Here is a 16,932-nt window from a genome sequence, read left to right as displayed (position 1 = left end):
GTTTTATCAGGAGATGCAAAATTTAAATATTAAATAGCTAAAACAATTAGTAGCGTCCTATTTTTATTGGTTTTTTTAAAAGATAAAATTTACATCTCATCTCTGCAGAATTACACATTGAGGAAATTAGGGCTTCATACATTGAAAGTCTGTCCTTTGGAAAAAGGTGTGTTATTTTAAAAGAAATTCTTAGTTCAGTACACTAAAGCCTGGAATACTCCTGAATACTTTGGTAGTGCTGTGTCTGAGAGAATTATCAGACATTTGAGAATTAAAGAATAATACATTAAAAAACTAACTTTTTTTCCTGGTTGGAGAATGCTGGAATTCCTGATGATATGATTTAATACACAGTATGATAATTCATGTGATATTGGCTGGAAGTGTGTAAGGATAACATTATTTTTCCCCTTGCCCTTTTCACACAAAAGTGATTATTTGAAAGCTCTAATTTTATACTGTATGTTGTATAAAATACATGCTAATTTATATTTACTGTGTTCTGTGAAGCATATCAGTGAGGTGATAATATTCTGAGGTTTTAGCAAGTATAGCATCCATTCAATGCATTTGGCAGCATAGAGTGTAGTGAAGTTCTTAGCAGTTTTTTTAAAATAATTTTTTTCCTGCTGCAGGTATTTATTTATTTACGAATGTTTGCAACTGACAGTGGATTTGAAATATTGCCATGCAATCGCTATTCATCAGAGCAAAATGGAGCCAAAATAGTTGCAACAAAAGAGTGGTAAGTATTGCAAAAAAAAAGTTGGTGCTAAGTCAGATTTTTAAAGTAATAACATTGTGTGAGAAATAGGTAGCTTAAAATGTGATAAATAAAATAAAAGCAACATTTTTGGTGACAGGGATGCCTTTCTAAAATGCTCCTGAGCTTTTATCTGTTTTTCATTATTCTTGGTTTTCCTAGTCTGCTGCTGCTTCAGCATTATTTTCTTTCAGGTGAAAGGAAGGATTTCCTCCTAGACTGATTTGTCAGAACTTCACCCACCTTTAAAGTCAGGCAGTGCCAAAATTGAATTGAACAAACAAATAAATAAAATATGTATAGAACCACTTGTAACCTCTGCAACCTCAATTACTATTGAATTTAGCAAATTCAAGAAGTAATTACTACTAGAAATTAGACTTTTTTTAACCTTTCATTAAGAAAGCCAACATTCTACAAAAAAGTCTGGTTGGCAAACGGATTCGAAAGGGGCATTTTGTATTATGGAAATAAAATTATACAAAATAATATGTTTCTTTGTTTCCTAGGAAACGAAATGACAAGATAGAGTTATTAGTAGGTTGTATTGCTGAACTCTCTGAACTGGAAGAGAATATGCTGCTCAGACATGGAGAAAATGACTTCAGTGTCATGTATTCAACACGGAAAAACTGTGCTCAACTGTGGCTTGGTCCAGCTGCTTTCATTAATCATGGTAAAGACACATTTTTTAAAAAATACTGAATTTGCAAGTCCTTTTTAATGTATTTTCATTTATAGCCTAATTTAATTAGAATGATCTAAAATAATACTATTTGAAATGGAGTTAGAATTAGTTACTAAATGTTTCGAATTTTGGTATTGTGCCTGTTTCGGTTAAAGTTTGCAATAGATTATAAAACCTGTATGAAACCTTATTTTAGGTATCTGTAATTATTCATGTTTCAGGTCTTATCAACAGTTAATTGATTTTATCTTTTGGACCTTTTTCAGATTGCAGACCCAACTGTAAGGTAGGTGTGCAATGTTTTACATACTCAGAATTTTAAAATGAAATTACTTTTTTTAAAAAAACCCTTTTTAAAAATTAAAATAAATTTTAATCATTTATCCTCTACAGTTTGTTTCAACTGGCCGGGATACAGCATGTGTGAAAGCTTTGCGAGATATTGAACCTGGGGAGGAAATTTCTTGCTATTATGGAGATGGCTTTTTTGGAGAAAATAATGAATTTTGTGAATGCTACACATGTGAAAGGTAAAATGGAATGTACAGTTTATAATCTTAAGGCAACATTGTAGCATACCCTCCTCCAGTTATTAGTATTGATTGATATTATTAATATTATTTATTGAATACCCAATTCTATTAAGCCAAAGTTCAATAAAAATGTAAGAAAACCCATTAAAATGTGAAAGAATAGGTCTAACCAGTGGTGGGATTCAGCCGGTTCGCACCACTTTGGCAGAACTGCTAGCTAATTTTTTGTTGCCCAGGCCCAGAATGGACTTCCGGAAGCAGCATCCAACAGAGAACCGGTTGTTCACATATTTGAATCCCACCACTGAGTCTAACTATAATGGTCATACAGAATCATACAAGAAGCAACAGATGGAAACTAACCAAAGAGAGAAGCAACCTAGAACTAAGGAGGAATTTCCTGGCAGTTAGAACAATTAATCAGTGGAACAACCTGCCTCCAGAAGCTGTGAATGCTCCAACACTGGAAGTTTTTAAGAAGAGACTGGACAGCCATTTGTCTGAAATGCTATAGGGTTTCCTGCCTGAGCAGGGGGTTGGACTAGATGACTTTTGAGGTCCCTTCCAACATCATTAATCATAATAATATCATCAGTCCAAACCAAAGGCAAATTGGAATAAATTAATCTTACGTCTCACATCTAATTGGTGGATGACTTCTCCCAGCACGTCCTTATAAATGTTAAACCTCATGCACATTGGAAGGATTAAGAGCTCAAGTATTCCCTCCTTGACTACCATTGGAACTGCTTGCTTAGGTAGGATTCTGCAATGGTTATAAATGGAAGGACCAATTATAAAGTTACTTTTCCAGCAGTATTTTAACTTCAGATGGTCACTAAGCAGAGTGGTCATTAAGTGAGGGCTATCTGTAATATATAATACGTTGAGAAAAACAAAGGTTTAACAGCACCATTGATCAAGAGAAGTGTAGGTTCTAATTTTATGTTATTAATGAAATATGGTTCATTAAATTGAGGAAGCGTATTTCACTTCATATGTGGATTTCTAAGAAAGAGAAATGTTAGAGTATCTTTTAAATTTTTTTAATGAACTTTCCTTAAATTATAATAGCAGAATTTTAACTAATGAAAGATTGTTTTCTTTAAAATACCAATACAGACCCAGAATTCATATTATTTAATTAGCTTTAATTTTATTAATGTTTTGTGTAGTATAATTACTATGTGTTGCTCTTCTTTTTTTTTTCTAGACGTGGAACTGGTGCTTTTAAATCAAGAGTGGGACTGCCTGCACCTACTCCTGTGATCAATAGCAAATATGGACTCAGAGAAACAGATAAACGTTTAAACAGGCTTAAGAAATTGGGTGATAGCAGTAAAAATTCTGACAGTCAATCTGTCAGCTCTAACACTGATGCAGATACCACTCAGGAAAAAGCTAATGCAAGTAAGCAAGTGGCAAGAATATTTTGAAATGTATTTTATGTAAGCATTCTGAACATACTAGCTTAAAAGACGTTTCCCTTTTTTCATTCAAGATTGAGGTAGAGTCTTCACAGATCTTCTAAAGGGAAAATAAACATTGTAAGCTTTATGGTAGCAAAGGATATTTGGAATAGTGTATTCTGCGATTAATCAGTAGCTTAAAATCTAATGAAGTAATTAGTGGTTGTACTTTTTCATTTTTTTGTATATTTAATATCCTCTTTGTGTAAAGCACAAAAAACAAAAATCACAAAAGTGAACAGGAGAAAAGAGGAAAGAACAAAAACATTTATTATTTGTGCTGTTTACCTCTGTATTAATCCAGTATTTAGTGTTTCGAATATTAAAAATAGTAAAAGTAACAATAATAAATAATAGTGCATTATTAAAATATACAATCATAAATTGCAGATTCTATTAATGCAATGGCTGATCTGCAATGGCTCCATAATTCTTGAAGGCTTTCTGGAAGAATCAGATTTTTAACAGTTTTCAGAAAGCCATAAGAGTAGAAACAATTCTTTCCTCAGGGGAAATTGTTCTATAGGAAGTGAGCTTCCTTAGAGAATATTTCACTTGGTATATAGAAACACTTAGCAAGTGCTCCCGGGCTGCCTGAGTTGGATGGAAATGGAAATACCATCTCTTAGATCAGACATGTGTCACGCAACGTATGGGGACAGTTTTGCCATTGCCGGCAGTGGGGTGGGTGCGGCTTCCAGATGACACGTCTGGCCCACGGGCCGGCAGTTTGACACCCCTGTCTTAGATACTTAGGTCCTGAAACAAGGTGACCCAACACATTAAATTGCACTTGGAAACAGATGGTGACCAATGCAGCACCTGCAGAAAAGCTATAATGTGTAAGATCATGGCTTCCTAGGAAACACTGAATTCTGAACCAACTAAAGTTTACAGGTGATCAGGGGCAGCCCATTCCCAGCAAATTATAATAGCTTAACAATATAATAAGGAACGAGTACGAGTCTTTGAGGTTGTGAGCACAATTCCCATCAAAATCAGGTTTGCTTCAATCTTGGAATCAGATATTTAAATTAACAGCTATCCATCTTGCTTGCATTGAATCTCAGTCTCTTTTTCCCTCACTTTGTCATACGTCAGAACTTCACTGCATCTCCCTTAGCGCCCAAAACAGAGCAGTACCACTGAGTATCATGAGCATATTGAGTGTACTTCACTCTGAATTGACTAATAATACCTAGAAGTTTCATGTAAATATTATATAGAAGGACTGAGCCCTGGGACATATCCATAATGGAGTGTATGTAGACCATCATTTATCCTCTAACTACCACTGATTAGGCTGCTCTTTCAGAAAGGAGTTGAAGCACTTTAAAAATCAAAAAGAGAGGCTGGAAATGGATGTTAGTTATTTAGCTCCATTCTACCGAGTCCAGGTTGAACAACTTAAGGAATGAGCAGACCAGCATCCCTTCCAAGGCTGTAGGATTCTCCCCTTTCATCAAGAGTGTTTACTGCTTGGAGCAAATATGCAGAAGTTGCTATATAAATAAAGAGGACAGAAACATTAATTAAGAAGCATCTTGCAAAAAGAATTCAGGATGTCTCCAATTCACTACGTATAAGAGGGTGGAGAGGAGAAGCAAAGGCAATATTCTCTTACTATAGCCTATCTCAGTGTAGTATATTTCTAGTCTTCCTGTCCAGTGTGTTTCCTGATCTACCTTGAAAGACTGACGTGCAGGTAACATTACCAAGAGAATTCTATCCACATCCTCAAGATGCACAGATATAAAAACCTTTCAGTATAATATCATAGGACATTACCTAAATCATCTCAGTAGCTTTCTTCTCTCGGGCTTCCAACTCAGAGTGAACACAAGTAATTTTATCTATGAAATGCTGTGCCAGACAACCATAATTCATACTTGTTCTATAAGGTTCAGGATACCCTAAATAGTGGCTGACATTCTGCAGGCTCACTAAGATAGAAGTAACTGCACTTTGCTACCCAGATCACCATAGAACAGTTTGAACCAAATAGAGAAACCTATCCAGGTTTTAAACATATTATTAAATATTCAAATTTGGTAATACTGATTGGTTTTTCTATTACATAGATAGAGTGCAAGTTTATAAACCATTTCGTTAATCCAGGGTGGTAACTCTGGAGCCATACTCTCTTTTTAACATACTCTCTTTTTAACTCTGGAGCCATACTCTCTTTTTGCTGCATCCTGTTCTTGATAAACCTATGATTTCTTCATTTAGTAGTAAATTCCAATTTATTGATATATAATATACTTGATATTCAAGTACTTTTACATTTTTAAACGGCATTATCCTTGTAATATTATATGAAAAATATGAAATTAAACCAAAATGTATTGAGTCAAGCCCTAAATAAGTGACTTCCCATTCATTTCTATAATAATGAGGTTAACAGATAATATCTTAAAAATATTTTTACTACAGTTTTTTCATATAGTAAAAATATACAAAGAAAGATGAAAAAGGAATGAAAAAAATTACTTTGATGCCTCCTACCCTTCTTTCTATCAAGCAATAATCAATATTATCCCCTTCTTCCCCATCCCTTTTAATCCAATCTTTAAAAAAAAATCGTCATTTTTTCCCCTGATCAGACTGGTCACCTTTGCCATTTTTGCAAGTTCAGTTAATTTTATAATCTGTTCTTCCGCTATAGGATTTCATTACTTTCCAATCTTGGCATACAATAATCTTGCAGCAGTTACCATACAATATTAATCTAGTTTCATATTTCTTTTCTAATACCACATTCATAAAGTCCAATAGGCATAACTGATTTCATCGTGGTAAAATGGGAGTTCTGAAGCCACATATTTCTGGAAAATTGCCCCAGGAAAGGTTAGTTAACTGCATATATTGCTGCAGTGTTGGTATAGTCTGTACAGGGTATTCATATTCAGTGCATTATTTTAAGTGCCTGAATTACAAAAATTTAAATTAGTGAATAAATACAGAAGTTTTTCCTTGTTAAATTTATTATAGCTTTAAAACCCATTAATATTATAGCTTTAAAACCCATTAAAAATCAAGCCTTTTTTTTATGTAGGATGTAGCACTGGAATAAGCAAAACGTTATTTCTGCACATTTTGATATCAACTTGAAGGCAGAATGAACTTTTTTAACATTTATTTTGTTTACTCCTACAGCTACCCGGAAATCATCAATTGGTGTAAAAAAGAACAGCAAGAATAGAACATTAACCAGGCAGTCTATTTCAAGAATTCCAACTTCATCAAATTCTACCTCATCCAGACTAACTCATTTAGATAATTCCAGGGTACCAAAGAGACTGAGAAAGCCTGCAAAGCCTTTACTTTCAAAGATAAAGTTGCGAAATCAGTGCAAAAGGCCAGAACAAAAAAATGCATCTAGGAAACTCGAAATGGGGAATTTGGTTCTTAAAGAACCCAAAATAGTTCTATATAAAAATTTGCCCATTAAGAAGGAGAAAGAAACAGAGGGACCAGTGAAAGTTGCAGTGTCTAGTGGCTGCTTAACGAGGCATGCAGCGCGAGAATATAAATTAAATTCAGTGAAAGGTGCTCATGAACCTGGGGAAATATCACCCTGTACATACATAACACGGAGGTCAATGAGAACACGAACGAATCTGAAAGAGACCTCCGACTTAAAGCTTGAACCAAATATGCTAAGTAGCTATAAAAACAGTTTGACAGGCTTGCGAGCCAATAGCTTGGAACAGCAGTCTCACGTGATTTTGGAGAGTGAGCAATCTCTTATAGCAACACAGAAGGAGGAGGGGAGGTGTCAGAAGAGTGAAAGAATTGTGGCCAAAAAGAAATCTCGACAAGGGAGACTGGTGAAGCCATTGGCAAAAATGGAGGAAACGGATTGTGCACATACGCTGACTGGCAAAGATAAATTGCCAGATTTGATCAGTTCACACTCTGACCTAGGAGAGATAAACAGTGTAATGGATTCTGCCATCGGGTATAAAGACTGTATTCCTGCATCTGGTGGCTGTTCCATTGTAACTTCTGACACTTTCAAAGTCAAAGAGCGCTTTAGAACTGCAAAAAGTAAAAAGAAAAGGCGAATCACAAGGTATGATGCACAACTCATTCTTGAAAACAGCTCTGGGATTCCCAAACTTACTCTGCGAAGGCGGCATGATAGCAACAGTAAGACTAATGACCAAGAAAATGATGGAATGAATTCTTCAAAAATAAGCATCAAATTAAGTAAAGACCATGAGAAAGATAATAATTTATATGTAGCAAAGCTTAATAATGGGTTTAACTCAGGATCTAGTAGTAGTTCAACAAAATTAAAAATACAGCTAAAACGAGAAGAAGAAAATAGGGGAACTTACACGGATGACCTTCATGAGAACGGAGTGTGTTGCAGTGATCCTCTTTCACTACTAGAGTCACGGATGGAAGTGGACGATTATAGTCAATATGAAGAAGAAACTATTGATGATTCTTCATCAGAAGAGGAGGAGGAAGAGGAGGAGGAGGAATATGAGGATGATTTTGAGGATGATTTTATTCCTCTGCCTCCAGCTAAGCGTTTAAGGCTTATAGTTGGAAAGGATTCAATAGACATTGACATTTCTTCCAGGAGAAGAGAAGATCAGTCTTTAAGGCTCAATGCATAAGCTTACAGGTCTTAAACTGAGGATATCCATTTTTTTAAAACAAAATTCCAGACAATTATTCTTCAGTTGATGAACTTTCTCAAAATGTTAGTGGAAGCACTTCTTTATTGTTTGTTCACTTATATCAACATAATATTGTAGAAAGTGTACAGCATATTGACTCCTTAAGTCAAGTTGTGCAGATTTTTATTGTACTTTTTAATAGACTCCTTATGTGCAATTCTGAATTAGAGAAAAGTGCTCTATTGTAAAATAAAGGCTCAAGCATAATTACAAAAATGCCATCAGATTTTTCCATGAAGGATAATTAAATCACAATAATGTGGCTAAACAATTTTTAATCTGTGAGAGCATTATTTTGCTCTTACATCTGACTAAATGAATCTAAAAGAAATCATAGTAGCGGCCTATTGAGGTTTCCTAGTATGTTAATATCACCAGCAATGAAATACAGCTTTTCCGTTTAATTGCTAGATGTTTTCCCCTCTGAAGTTTGTCAGTTTTAACACTGTATGCTGTCCCCAGACGTACTGTTTGTGGCCTTTGTTATAGTAGCAAACCGTTGGTTTGAAGTCAAATTGATTTCTTAAAAAAAGGTGTTGACAGTTTGCTGACTTTTAGTACATTATATGTACAAGAGTAGCAGTATGCAGAATACAAGTTTGGATGGTGTATTTATTTCTTGTTATGTAAATTAAAACACCTTGTATTTAACACTTTTTCAATACTTTTAGATAAAATTGTTCTTTGCAAGAATGATTGGTGCTTATTTTTTCAAGAACTTGCTGTGAAACAATGATTACAACAGGCAACATTTATCCAATTAATTGCAGCCATTCTAATTGGATCCTCATAGTTTTCTGTTGCACTTGTAAAAAAAAATGCTACGAGGAATTTAAAGAAACCTATTCACTTTAACTTATGATAGTTTTATGAAATTTAAAAGAAAAGCCTAAGTCACAGCTTTTGTTCTGTGGTAATCTATAAAATGTTTTGTCTTTTGAGATCCAGTGTAAAAAGACTGAAAAAGAAAATGTACATGTTGTAAATATTTGTGTGTTGTGCAAAATTTTGTCATAAAAATTGATAACTTACCAGAAGGGTTTTTAAGTTTAGAAATACATTAATGCCAATAAATAGGAAATTATAAACATAGTTTTAAGCTCTGACCAGTGGCCTTTTTTTTTGTTCTTGGGCTTGTTTAGCTCATATCCTGAGATTTTAAGTATTTGTATAGTTTTTTTAAAAAAGAATTTTCTGTTTTTTAGAGCTAGAATGAAAAGCAACATAATGCTATAAAATTAACCATTTATTTAAACTTAACCTCATTATTTTTAGTTAGGCATTATTTTTCATAGGGCATGTAGTCAGGGCTATTGGTCTTTGCCATTCTATGTGTAGAATTTTGCACAGAATCATCAGGTAGGATACCAATTCCAATTTCATCTCCTTTCTGAGTTTTCAAACCACTTGATTTACCGGATACATGTTTATAAGCAATTTTTGAAATCTTATCAATTTGGGAGTGACGCAAATAACACGAATTGGACTCTCTGTTGAATAGGGGAGTTCTTGTGCAATGGAAAATTATTCCTGTTAAGTCTTCTGTAACCACATCCAGTTGTTGAGTTTCTGACGATAGTTATCTTCACTTCCAGTTGTACCGTTTTCTCTACAGTTGTGATTTTCATTATTACCAGTTGTTTTTAGTCCTACCAATATCGTTATTTGCCAGAAAAAAGCAATTAGCATGGACAAAAAAAACCCCCAAAGGATTATTAATTTTGCAAACTGTAAATACATTCATATTGTTTGGGGTGGAATTTGGGTATAGTAAAAACAGTTTTTAATTTGTGAGTAAATCTTTTTGCTAACCTTAACATTTTGTAACTGCACCATAATTGTGCTGCCAAGAAGAACCTAGAGTAACGTGTATGCCAGTGGTATATGGTATGGCATAAGACTTATATAACATTATTCCAGCACAACCTTCCACAATGTGCCGTCTTCCCATTAAAATAAGTGTATAATCCCCAGGATGTCTAAGCCATGTAATCACCATCTGGAGGACAACTAGTTGAGCAGTGATGCCAGACACTGCACTTCTGTGGTTCAGGAATTGCACTACTGTACTTTATGCATTGCTCTGGTTGCATTAAGGATCAGCCCATTTGCTTGGCAACAAATAGCAGAGACAAGATATAAATGCACATCTGGAAGGATGTTCAAGTTATGTTGGCAGAACTATTGATGTAATTTATTTCTAGAGAAGTTGCATCTGAGAGCACCCTATTCTCTCATGGTACAGGTAGTCTTTGCCCAGTGATTGTTCTGTGCCTGCTGTGCAATTACAATGCCACTACATCCCACAGGCACACAGGCACCCTTTGCAATCTTCGCGGCTAGCATCCCACAAGCAAAATCAATGGGGAAGCTGGCAGGAGGTTGTAAATGGTGACCTCATGATGTCATTATTAACAATGGTGAGGGATTGACTTCATAGCAACTGCCATCGAGTCGCACATACATATGATATCCTGCTTTACAACTACTTTGCTTAGCAATGTAAATTACAATCTCGATTGCCATCATTAACAGAGGACGACCTGTACAAATATCAAGACAAATGACACTTTTTTTCTAAATAAATAATGGTCAGTTTGCACTACTTTAAAAGTACACGCTTATAACTGGTTAAGGCAGAAATTTTGCTATCCCCTGTTCAGAGAAAAAGTTATTCTAGAATTAGTACGGTGCAAACCTGATGCTAGTGAAGCTACAAAGAGCATGCACTTATGCAAAACCTAACAACTCATAATAGCAAGCTCTGAGATTTGCCCTGAACATTGGGAATTTTCTCACATGAATTAGTGACACATTTAGCCCTAAATTGCTACAGTTTTTATACAAGCTGCATTTTGTTTCTTAATCCCTGGTGACTACCTGTTCAAGGCACTGCAGTTTTCTTGGCAAGATTTTTAGGCTTGCCCTTGTCTTCTTCCTAGGGCTGAGAGGGAGTTACTGGTTTGCTCAAGGTCCCCCAGTTGGCTTGCCATCTAAGGCAGGACTAGAACTTACCATCTGGTTTCTAACCTAGTGCCTAAAACACTACATCAAACAGTCTTTCAAAATTTGTACGTTTCTGTTATTTAGGATTTCACACAAGTTACAGTAAAGTCTGGAATGTGGAATTGAAATTCTTTTCTGGCATTTTTTTCCCACCCTTCCTGCAACTTAACACTATCCCAAGGATATTTGATGATAACTGTCCTTGCTCTGAGCTGTATCCAGTATATTAAATATTTAGCAAAAGAGTGAATATAAATATCAGTGTTCCTTGCCCAAACTAATCTGAAACAAATAAAAGGGGGGAATTCAGAATTTAAATTTATTGGCTGTGGAAAAAATTGGCCTGTTTAATGCACTATACGATCATACTGTATGATTATGCCTGTGTTTGTGAACACCCCTTTTTCTTTTAAAATGTAATGTGTGTATTTGTTGTTGAAGTGTGTTACTGGCTTATCATCTTTGGCATAAAATTGCATGCAGAATGTGAAAATAGTCCAGTCAAATGTGGTATTGTTGGTGAAATAATCTTTTTTCTTATCAATCTGAAGTAGCTTGAATGCCAGTTAAAAGCTAACTAGGAGAAAATAATATTTTTTATTTGTGGCCTGGTGATACAGAATCCATGACATGAGCCAAAAAAGGCATATTGTATATACTCTAATTTTCTTTTGTTTCCCATAAGTCATTTCATTTTAAAATCTGGAACAGTACAGATGTATAAAAATAGCAAAAAAAACCACAATTTTTTAAAATGGAAATGCCAGAACTTTTGTTTTCAAAAAGTCTTTTTCCAATATGGCTTGAATTTCAGTATATAATGTGATCAGTCCAAATCAATTGTGACAAATGAAGAGTTATTACATGCAGGAATCTAGGCTTGTATAGTATTCACTTGCTCTTGCCTGTAAGGTTGAAAGACTAGACTTGGTTAGTTCTTGGATGAGATCAGCAGGAAATCTGAGAGCTATAGACAACAACAAAATCCATAATTAACTACTCCGTTAAGAAAATTGTAGGTGTCTGGTCTATATAAGCATATTGATGTGGCCCATTACTGGTCTGAAAGTTGCAAAAATACTTAAGCTTTGATGCTGTTTTTAGAGTTAGTGCTATATAATACATTTGGCGTTCACAATTTGAGCTACCTAAACAATATTGTAGCATTTATATAGCAATTTCTTTATGAGTTCAAAGTTCTTCATTTTCTTGGAATCCTTATGGTAAAACTTCAAAGTAGATTATCTATCTTATCTATCTATCTATCTATCTATCTATCTATCTATCTATCTATCTATCTATCTATCTATCTAGTGTGTTCTGTGTATCCTACCAGTATGTGAACCCAATCAGTCAATTGGTCATATGATTAATCCATCAAGGTCTCAAGAATTTCATCCTGACCTGGGATCTTTTATCATGCAAAGGTAAAGGTGAGATCTACCCTGAGTTACAGTCAGGGTAAATAAGATACTGTTGAGATGGGTTGAAACCCAAATCGTACAAAGAATGAGTTCAAAGATGTGATACGTTTAGCCTGGAGTTTTTGTGGTCTATGTTTATATGTGCCCTAAATAAATGAAGGACTTTCATCTAGGAGACGATGAAGATGTTAGCTCTGCAAGGTAGTCCAGACCAGAGAAACAAACCAGGAGTGCTAATTCTATATCTTTATTGTAGGGTTACATAACAATCTGAAGTATTTCTCCCTTCCCTTTTCTTTCACTGTCGCTAAAACCAGGGGCGGGGTTGTCTCTTCTGAATTTTTTCCTACACCCTCCTTTCTGTGGGCTGAGATAATCTTTTACATGCCAATTGCCCACTTTGCAGCTTTCCTTCTGTCTCCTCTAAGATCTTTACTACATACCATTACAGAAGATGACTATGCTGCTTTAGATGTGAAAGTGCCAGATGGAAAATTGTAACTAAATGTAGAAAAATAAACTAAAAGATTACATTAAAATTAATCTATTGGATGAAAGCAAATTGCATGAAGTGTCACAACTAAATCTATGCTTTAAATTCCCTAATAAACCTGAGGCATATATAATTATAATAGCATTAATATTAAGAGTGTAGCATTAGGGATTATAAAACAGTGAAAGAATAAATCATTTGCCAACCATGTAGCATGATTGTGGCTTGATCATTTGACCCTACAGTATTTTGTGGACAGCCCTGAAAAGCTTTCCAGAAAAAGTAAATAAAATCTCCCCCGATCCTTTTGCTAAATTCCTCAAAAATTCTCCCAGAAATCAACAATTTGTTGCAAAGATTTATAAACAATAAGAAGTTGCAGATAGAAAGTATTAATACTGTATGCACAAACAGTAACATATAGAAAAATTTTAGATAATATCTGACATTTCAGTAATTTGTCCAAATTTATTTTTTTTAAAATTTTAATTCCATTTATATCCCGCCCTTCTCCGAAGACTCAGGGTGGCTTACAAGCTTAGCAGTAGCCTTCATTCTATGTATATGCCTGCTTGTTAGGGCTTTCACACACACCCCAAGCGGCATTATTACAAAGTCAGCTTAATTGCCCCCAACAATCTGGGTCCTCATTTTACCTACCTCGGAAGGATGGAAGGCTGAGTCAACCTTGAGCCTGGTGGGATGCGAACCTGCACTAATTGCAGGCAGCTGGTGTTACTTAAGGAGGCATTAGCCCACTGTGGGGGTGAGAATCCACTTTAAAAAGCTAAGAATGTGATTTGCTCAAGGAGTGGAGAAATTTGACCCATATTTCCAACAGCTTTCCACCAGTCAGCTCTGGATTTATTTACAAAAAATCAGCCCAAGCCTTTGAGGTTGTCTTCTGTTTTTAACCAGTTCCTAGTAAGTCTAGCTAAATGGAAATGCAAGGCAATTAAAAGCAGTGCTCCTACACCCAAGGGTGCCTTGATGTTTATAATGAAGTCTGTGTCAGAGAATGCCATATTCAGATTGCATTTGTGTATAAAATAAAAATAGGATTATGAAATTGATAATGTATTGGTTTTGATCCCCTGTAGATGGTGCTAATACTCTATAGCTGTAACCTATTTCTTAACATTGCTTACAACTGACTTTTTTATTGATTAAAAAGCCAGGTTAGCTGTGCTTAATTTCTGAATCTAAGTAGAACTTGGCAACTTCTAGTAGTTTATAAATAGGAAAGCATCTTTTTCTTGTGGCGGGAGGTGATTTCAGAGGAAACGTGAATGGGGAATTAATCTGAGGGAAGTTAAAGGAAGAGAAAATAAGAAGAATTGAATCACAGGACTCAGATCCTACTTCTAGTAGTTTGAGTGTGTCATTCTTCATTACCTGAATTTTGCATATTGGTTATGAAATATTTTCATTTCTGTAAAGTATTCAGTTTGAATGTATCTTTTGTCCGTGACTTGTCCAGTATCCTGTTGCCAGAGGAGCCAAATGTGAGTAAAAAAGGCATTTGAGCATGTTGGTGCCTCCAGATGTTTTAGACCACTGCCGCCAACATTCTCAGCCATTGGCATAAGTTAAAGCAACCACGTTTGATTCCATCAGTCGGATTGCTTTAAAAGTGATTCATTTAACTATCAACGGTAGAAAGGTTTCCTAAGAGGGGAAATGCAGTGGAGCAAGTAGGAGAAATGTGCAATGGAACACAGGGAAGGGGAGCCATAAGTTCCTTAGAGTAGGGGTCCCCAACTCCCGCTCCATGGACCAGTGCTGGGCCGCAGCATGCCAGCAATTGGTCCACACAAACAAGCAAAGCCCCATCATGGGATGTAGGCAGCACACAAAACCACGCACTCTCCGGTCCGTGGAAAAATCTCTCTCCACATAACCGGTCCCTGGTGCCCAAAAGGTTGGGGACCTCTGCCTTAGTGATACCAGCTACTATTGCCAATACATAAAATTAGCTGAGTAAGAACGAACAACGAAAGCTAAGACAAGATGTAACAGAGACAAGAGATGAATATCCTCTTACACAGGGATCCACTTCATCAAAATAATAATAAATAGGGGTGAAGGTTTGTTCTCTGAGCTTATGGGTTGGTTTCTGAACGTTTCATTACCAGGCTAGGTAACGTCTTCAGCAGAGTTCAACAGCAGTTCAGAAGTTCAACTCTGTTGAAGCTGTTACTTAACCTGCTATGAAGATGTTACCTAGCTGAAGATGATACCTACCCTGGTAACGAAACGTTTGGAAACCAACCCACAAGCTCGGAAAATGAACCTTCACCCTCATCCTACAACTGAGCTACAGATATTCACCACTATTGCAAATAATAAATAGATTTATACTCTTCTCCTAGGAATCAGGTTTACAGTCCGAAATAATTTTTTATTATTATTGAAGGTCAAGCTATTTGCTTTAACCAAAATGTTTTTTTTAATATATAAGTTTTACTGAAGATTACAACCTAATAGCAAATTCAGAGAATTCTATAGAAACAGACTTCATTGCTGATATTGTTGATATTTTGGGTACTAATTTCTGGCCCCATTCTTCAATGACCTCCTTCAATAAGTCAAATGTTACAATGTTTTTCTTTTGTAAATTCTAATTCTAATTAAAACTAAAGGCACTTTTTTGTATTTTTGCCTGAAATTGAACTTGGGAACACTTCAACCATCGTAAATATGAGTCAGCTACCAAGCGTCTGAATTTTGATCACTTTACCATGGGGATGATGCAGCAGTTGTAAGTGTGAACAACTGTCATAAGTCACATTTTTCAGTGCTGCTGTAACTTTGAATGGACACTAAGTGAACTGTTGTAAGTCGAGGACTACCTATATTATCTTCATGATGATCCATTCCTAGCCTGGTTCTTCAGATTAGATATTTAAATAATGCACATATTGCTATGGTATAGTTATTATACAACTATGGAAAATTTAATCTGTATAGATAAGGTATATGTAAATTTTATATAAGAGAACAAACTGCAGCAAGGGTGGGAAGAGATTTTCACCAAGTAAAGTTGTTCAAGAAGAAAGAGTCAATTTCCTTACCATAACCCAACTCTAGAGCTCTCTCCTCTATCACCTTTCACCTGCTTATTATTTGTCACTCCTTTCTGTACAGGCCTCCTTAGAAAGAGGACCCCATGAAATACCATGGGATTTATTCCTATGGAAGGATCAGTAAGATTTCAGGCTAAAGGTGTCTGTTCTGTTCACAGATTTTTCCACTCTCCAGAACAATGTTTCTCAATCCTGGCTGCTTTCAAAAGTTTAGACCAACTCCCAAAATTTCCCAGGCAGCTCTAGATCACATTTGTTGCTGTTGCTAGCTGCAAAGTCATGTCTGACTCATCGCGACCCTATGGACAACGTTCCTCCAGGCCTTCCTGTCCTCTACCATCTTCTGGAGTCCATTTAAGCTCACGCTTAAAAAGAGCAGTCAGGGTTGATTTCCTCTAGGACTGACCTTATTCTATATCTGTGTGCACTGTGCTATTAGCATTTAAATTCCATTTTCTCCTGCTGCTTTAAAGAAATCTACTTAAAAGATCTCTTGCTTTCCTTAATTGCATTTGTAGTAGGTCCATGCATTCATGTAATTCTGATGTCTTGACAACTAGTTGTTCCAATTGCTGTATTTCTGCCGTTTATTAGGTTATAGCTGAACAAATAGTTAGCAAAATCCCTTTTGAATTCAAATTACCATTTCATTTTGCCATATGAACTCCTGTTCTGGATATCATGGGCCAACTTCATTATAACCTGGGAAGGAGAATAATTTAGACTCTTTCTTCCTTGAGTTTCTCACTAAAAGAGAATATGTTGAGTTGCTA

General features: G+C 35.6%; 1 protein-coding gene across 9 annotated transcripts in view; it reads left to right on the top strand.

Annotated features, from left to right (window-relative positions):
* The window catches only part of KMT5B (lysine methyltransferase 5B), a 34,901-nt gene extending 24,980 nt beyond the window's left edge, over positions 1 to 9,921 (top strand). For 7 of the 9 annotated variants that reach the window (XM_081346654.1, XM_081346656.1, XM_081346653.1 and 4 more), the window contains 6 exons: positions 636 to 745; positions 1,273 to 1,439; positions 1,718 to 1,737; positions 1,845 to 1,981; positions 3,198 to 3,394; positions 6,613 to 9,921. In XM_081346654.1, coding sequence (XP_081202780.1) covers positions 636 to 745; positions 1,273 to 1,439; positions 1,718 to 1,737; positions 1,845 to 1,981; positions 3,198 to 3,394; positions 6,613 to 8,087 — 2,106 coding nt within the window. In that variant the 3' untranslated portion in view covers positions 8,088 to 9,921. Of the gene's footprint in view, positions 1 to 108; positions 167 to 635; positions 746 to 1,272; positions 1,440 to 1,717; positions 1,738 to 1,844; positions 1,982 to 3,197; positions 3,395 to 6,612 lie in introns of all 9 variants that reach the window. The other 2 variants (XM_081346659.1, XM_081346660.1) reach the window with 2 other exon arrangements.
* Positions 9,922 to 16,932: the final 7,011 nt, after the last annotated feature.

The sequence above is a fragment of the Vipera berus genome, assembly GCF_964194415.1.
Source record: "Vipera berus genome assembly, chromosome: 1".
NCBI classification, from domain to species: domain Eukaryota; kingdom Metazoa; phylum Chordata; class Lepidosauria; order Squamata; family Viperidae; genus Vipera; species Vipera berus.
Note: the sequence above shows the minus strand (reverse complement) of the source record. Positions and strands in the feature narration are given on the sequence as shown.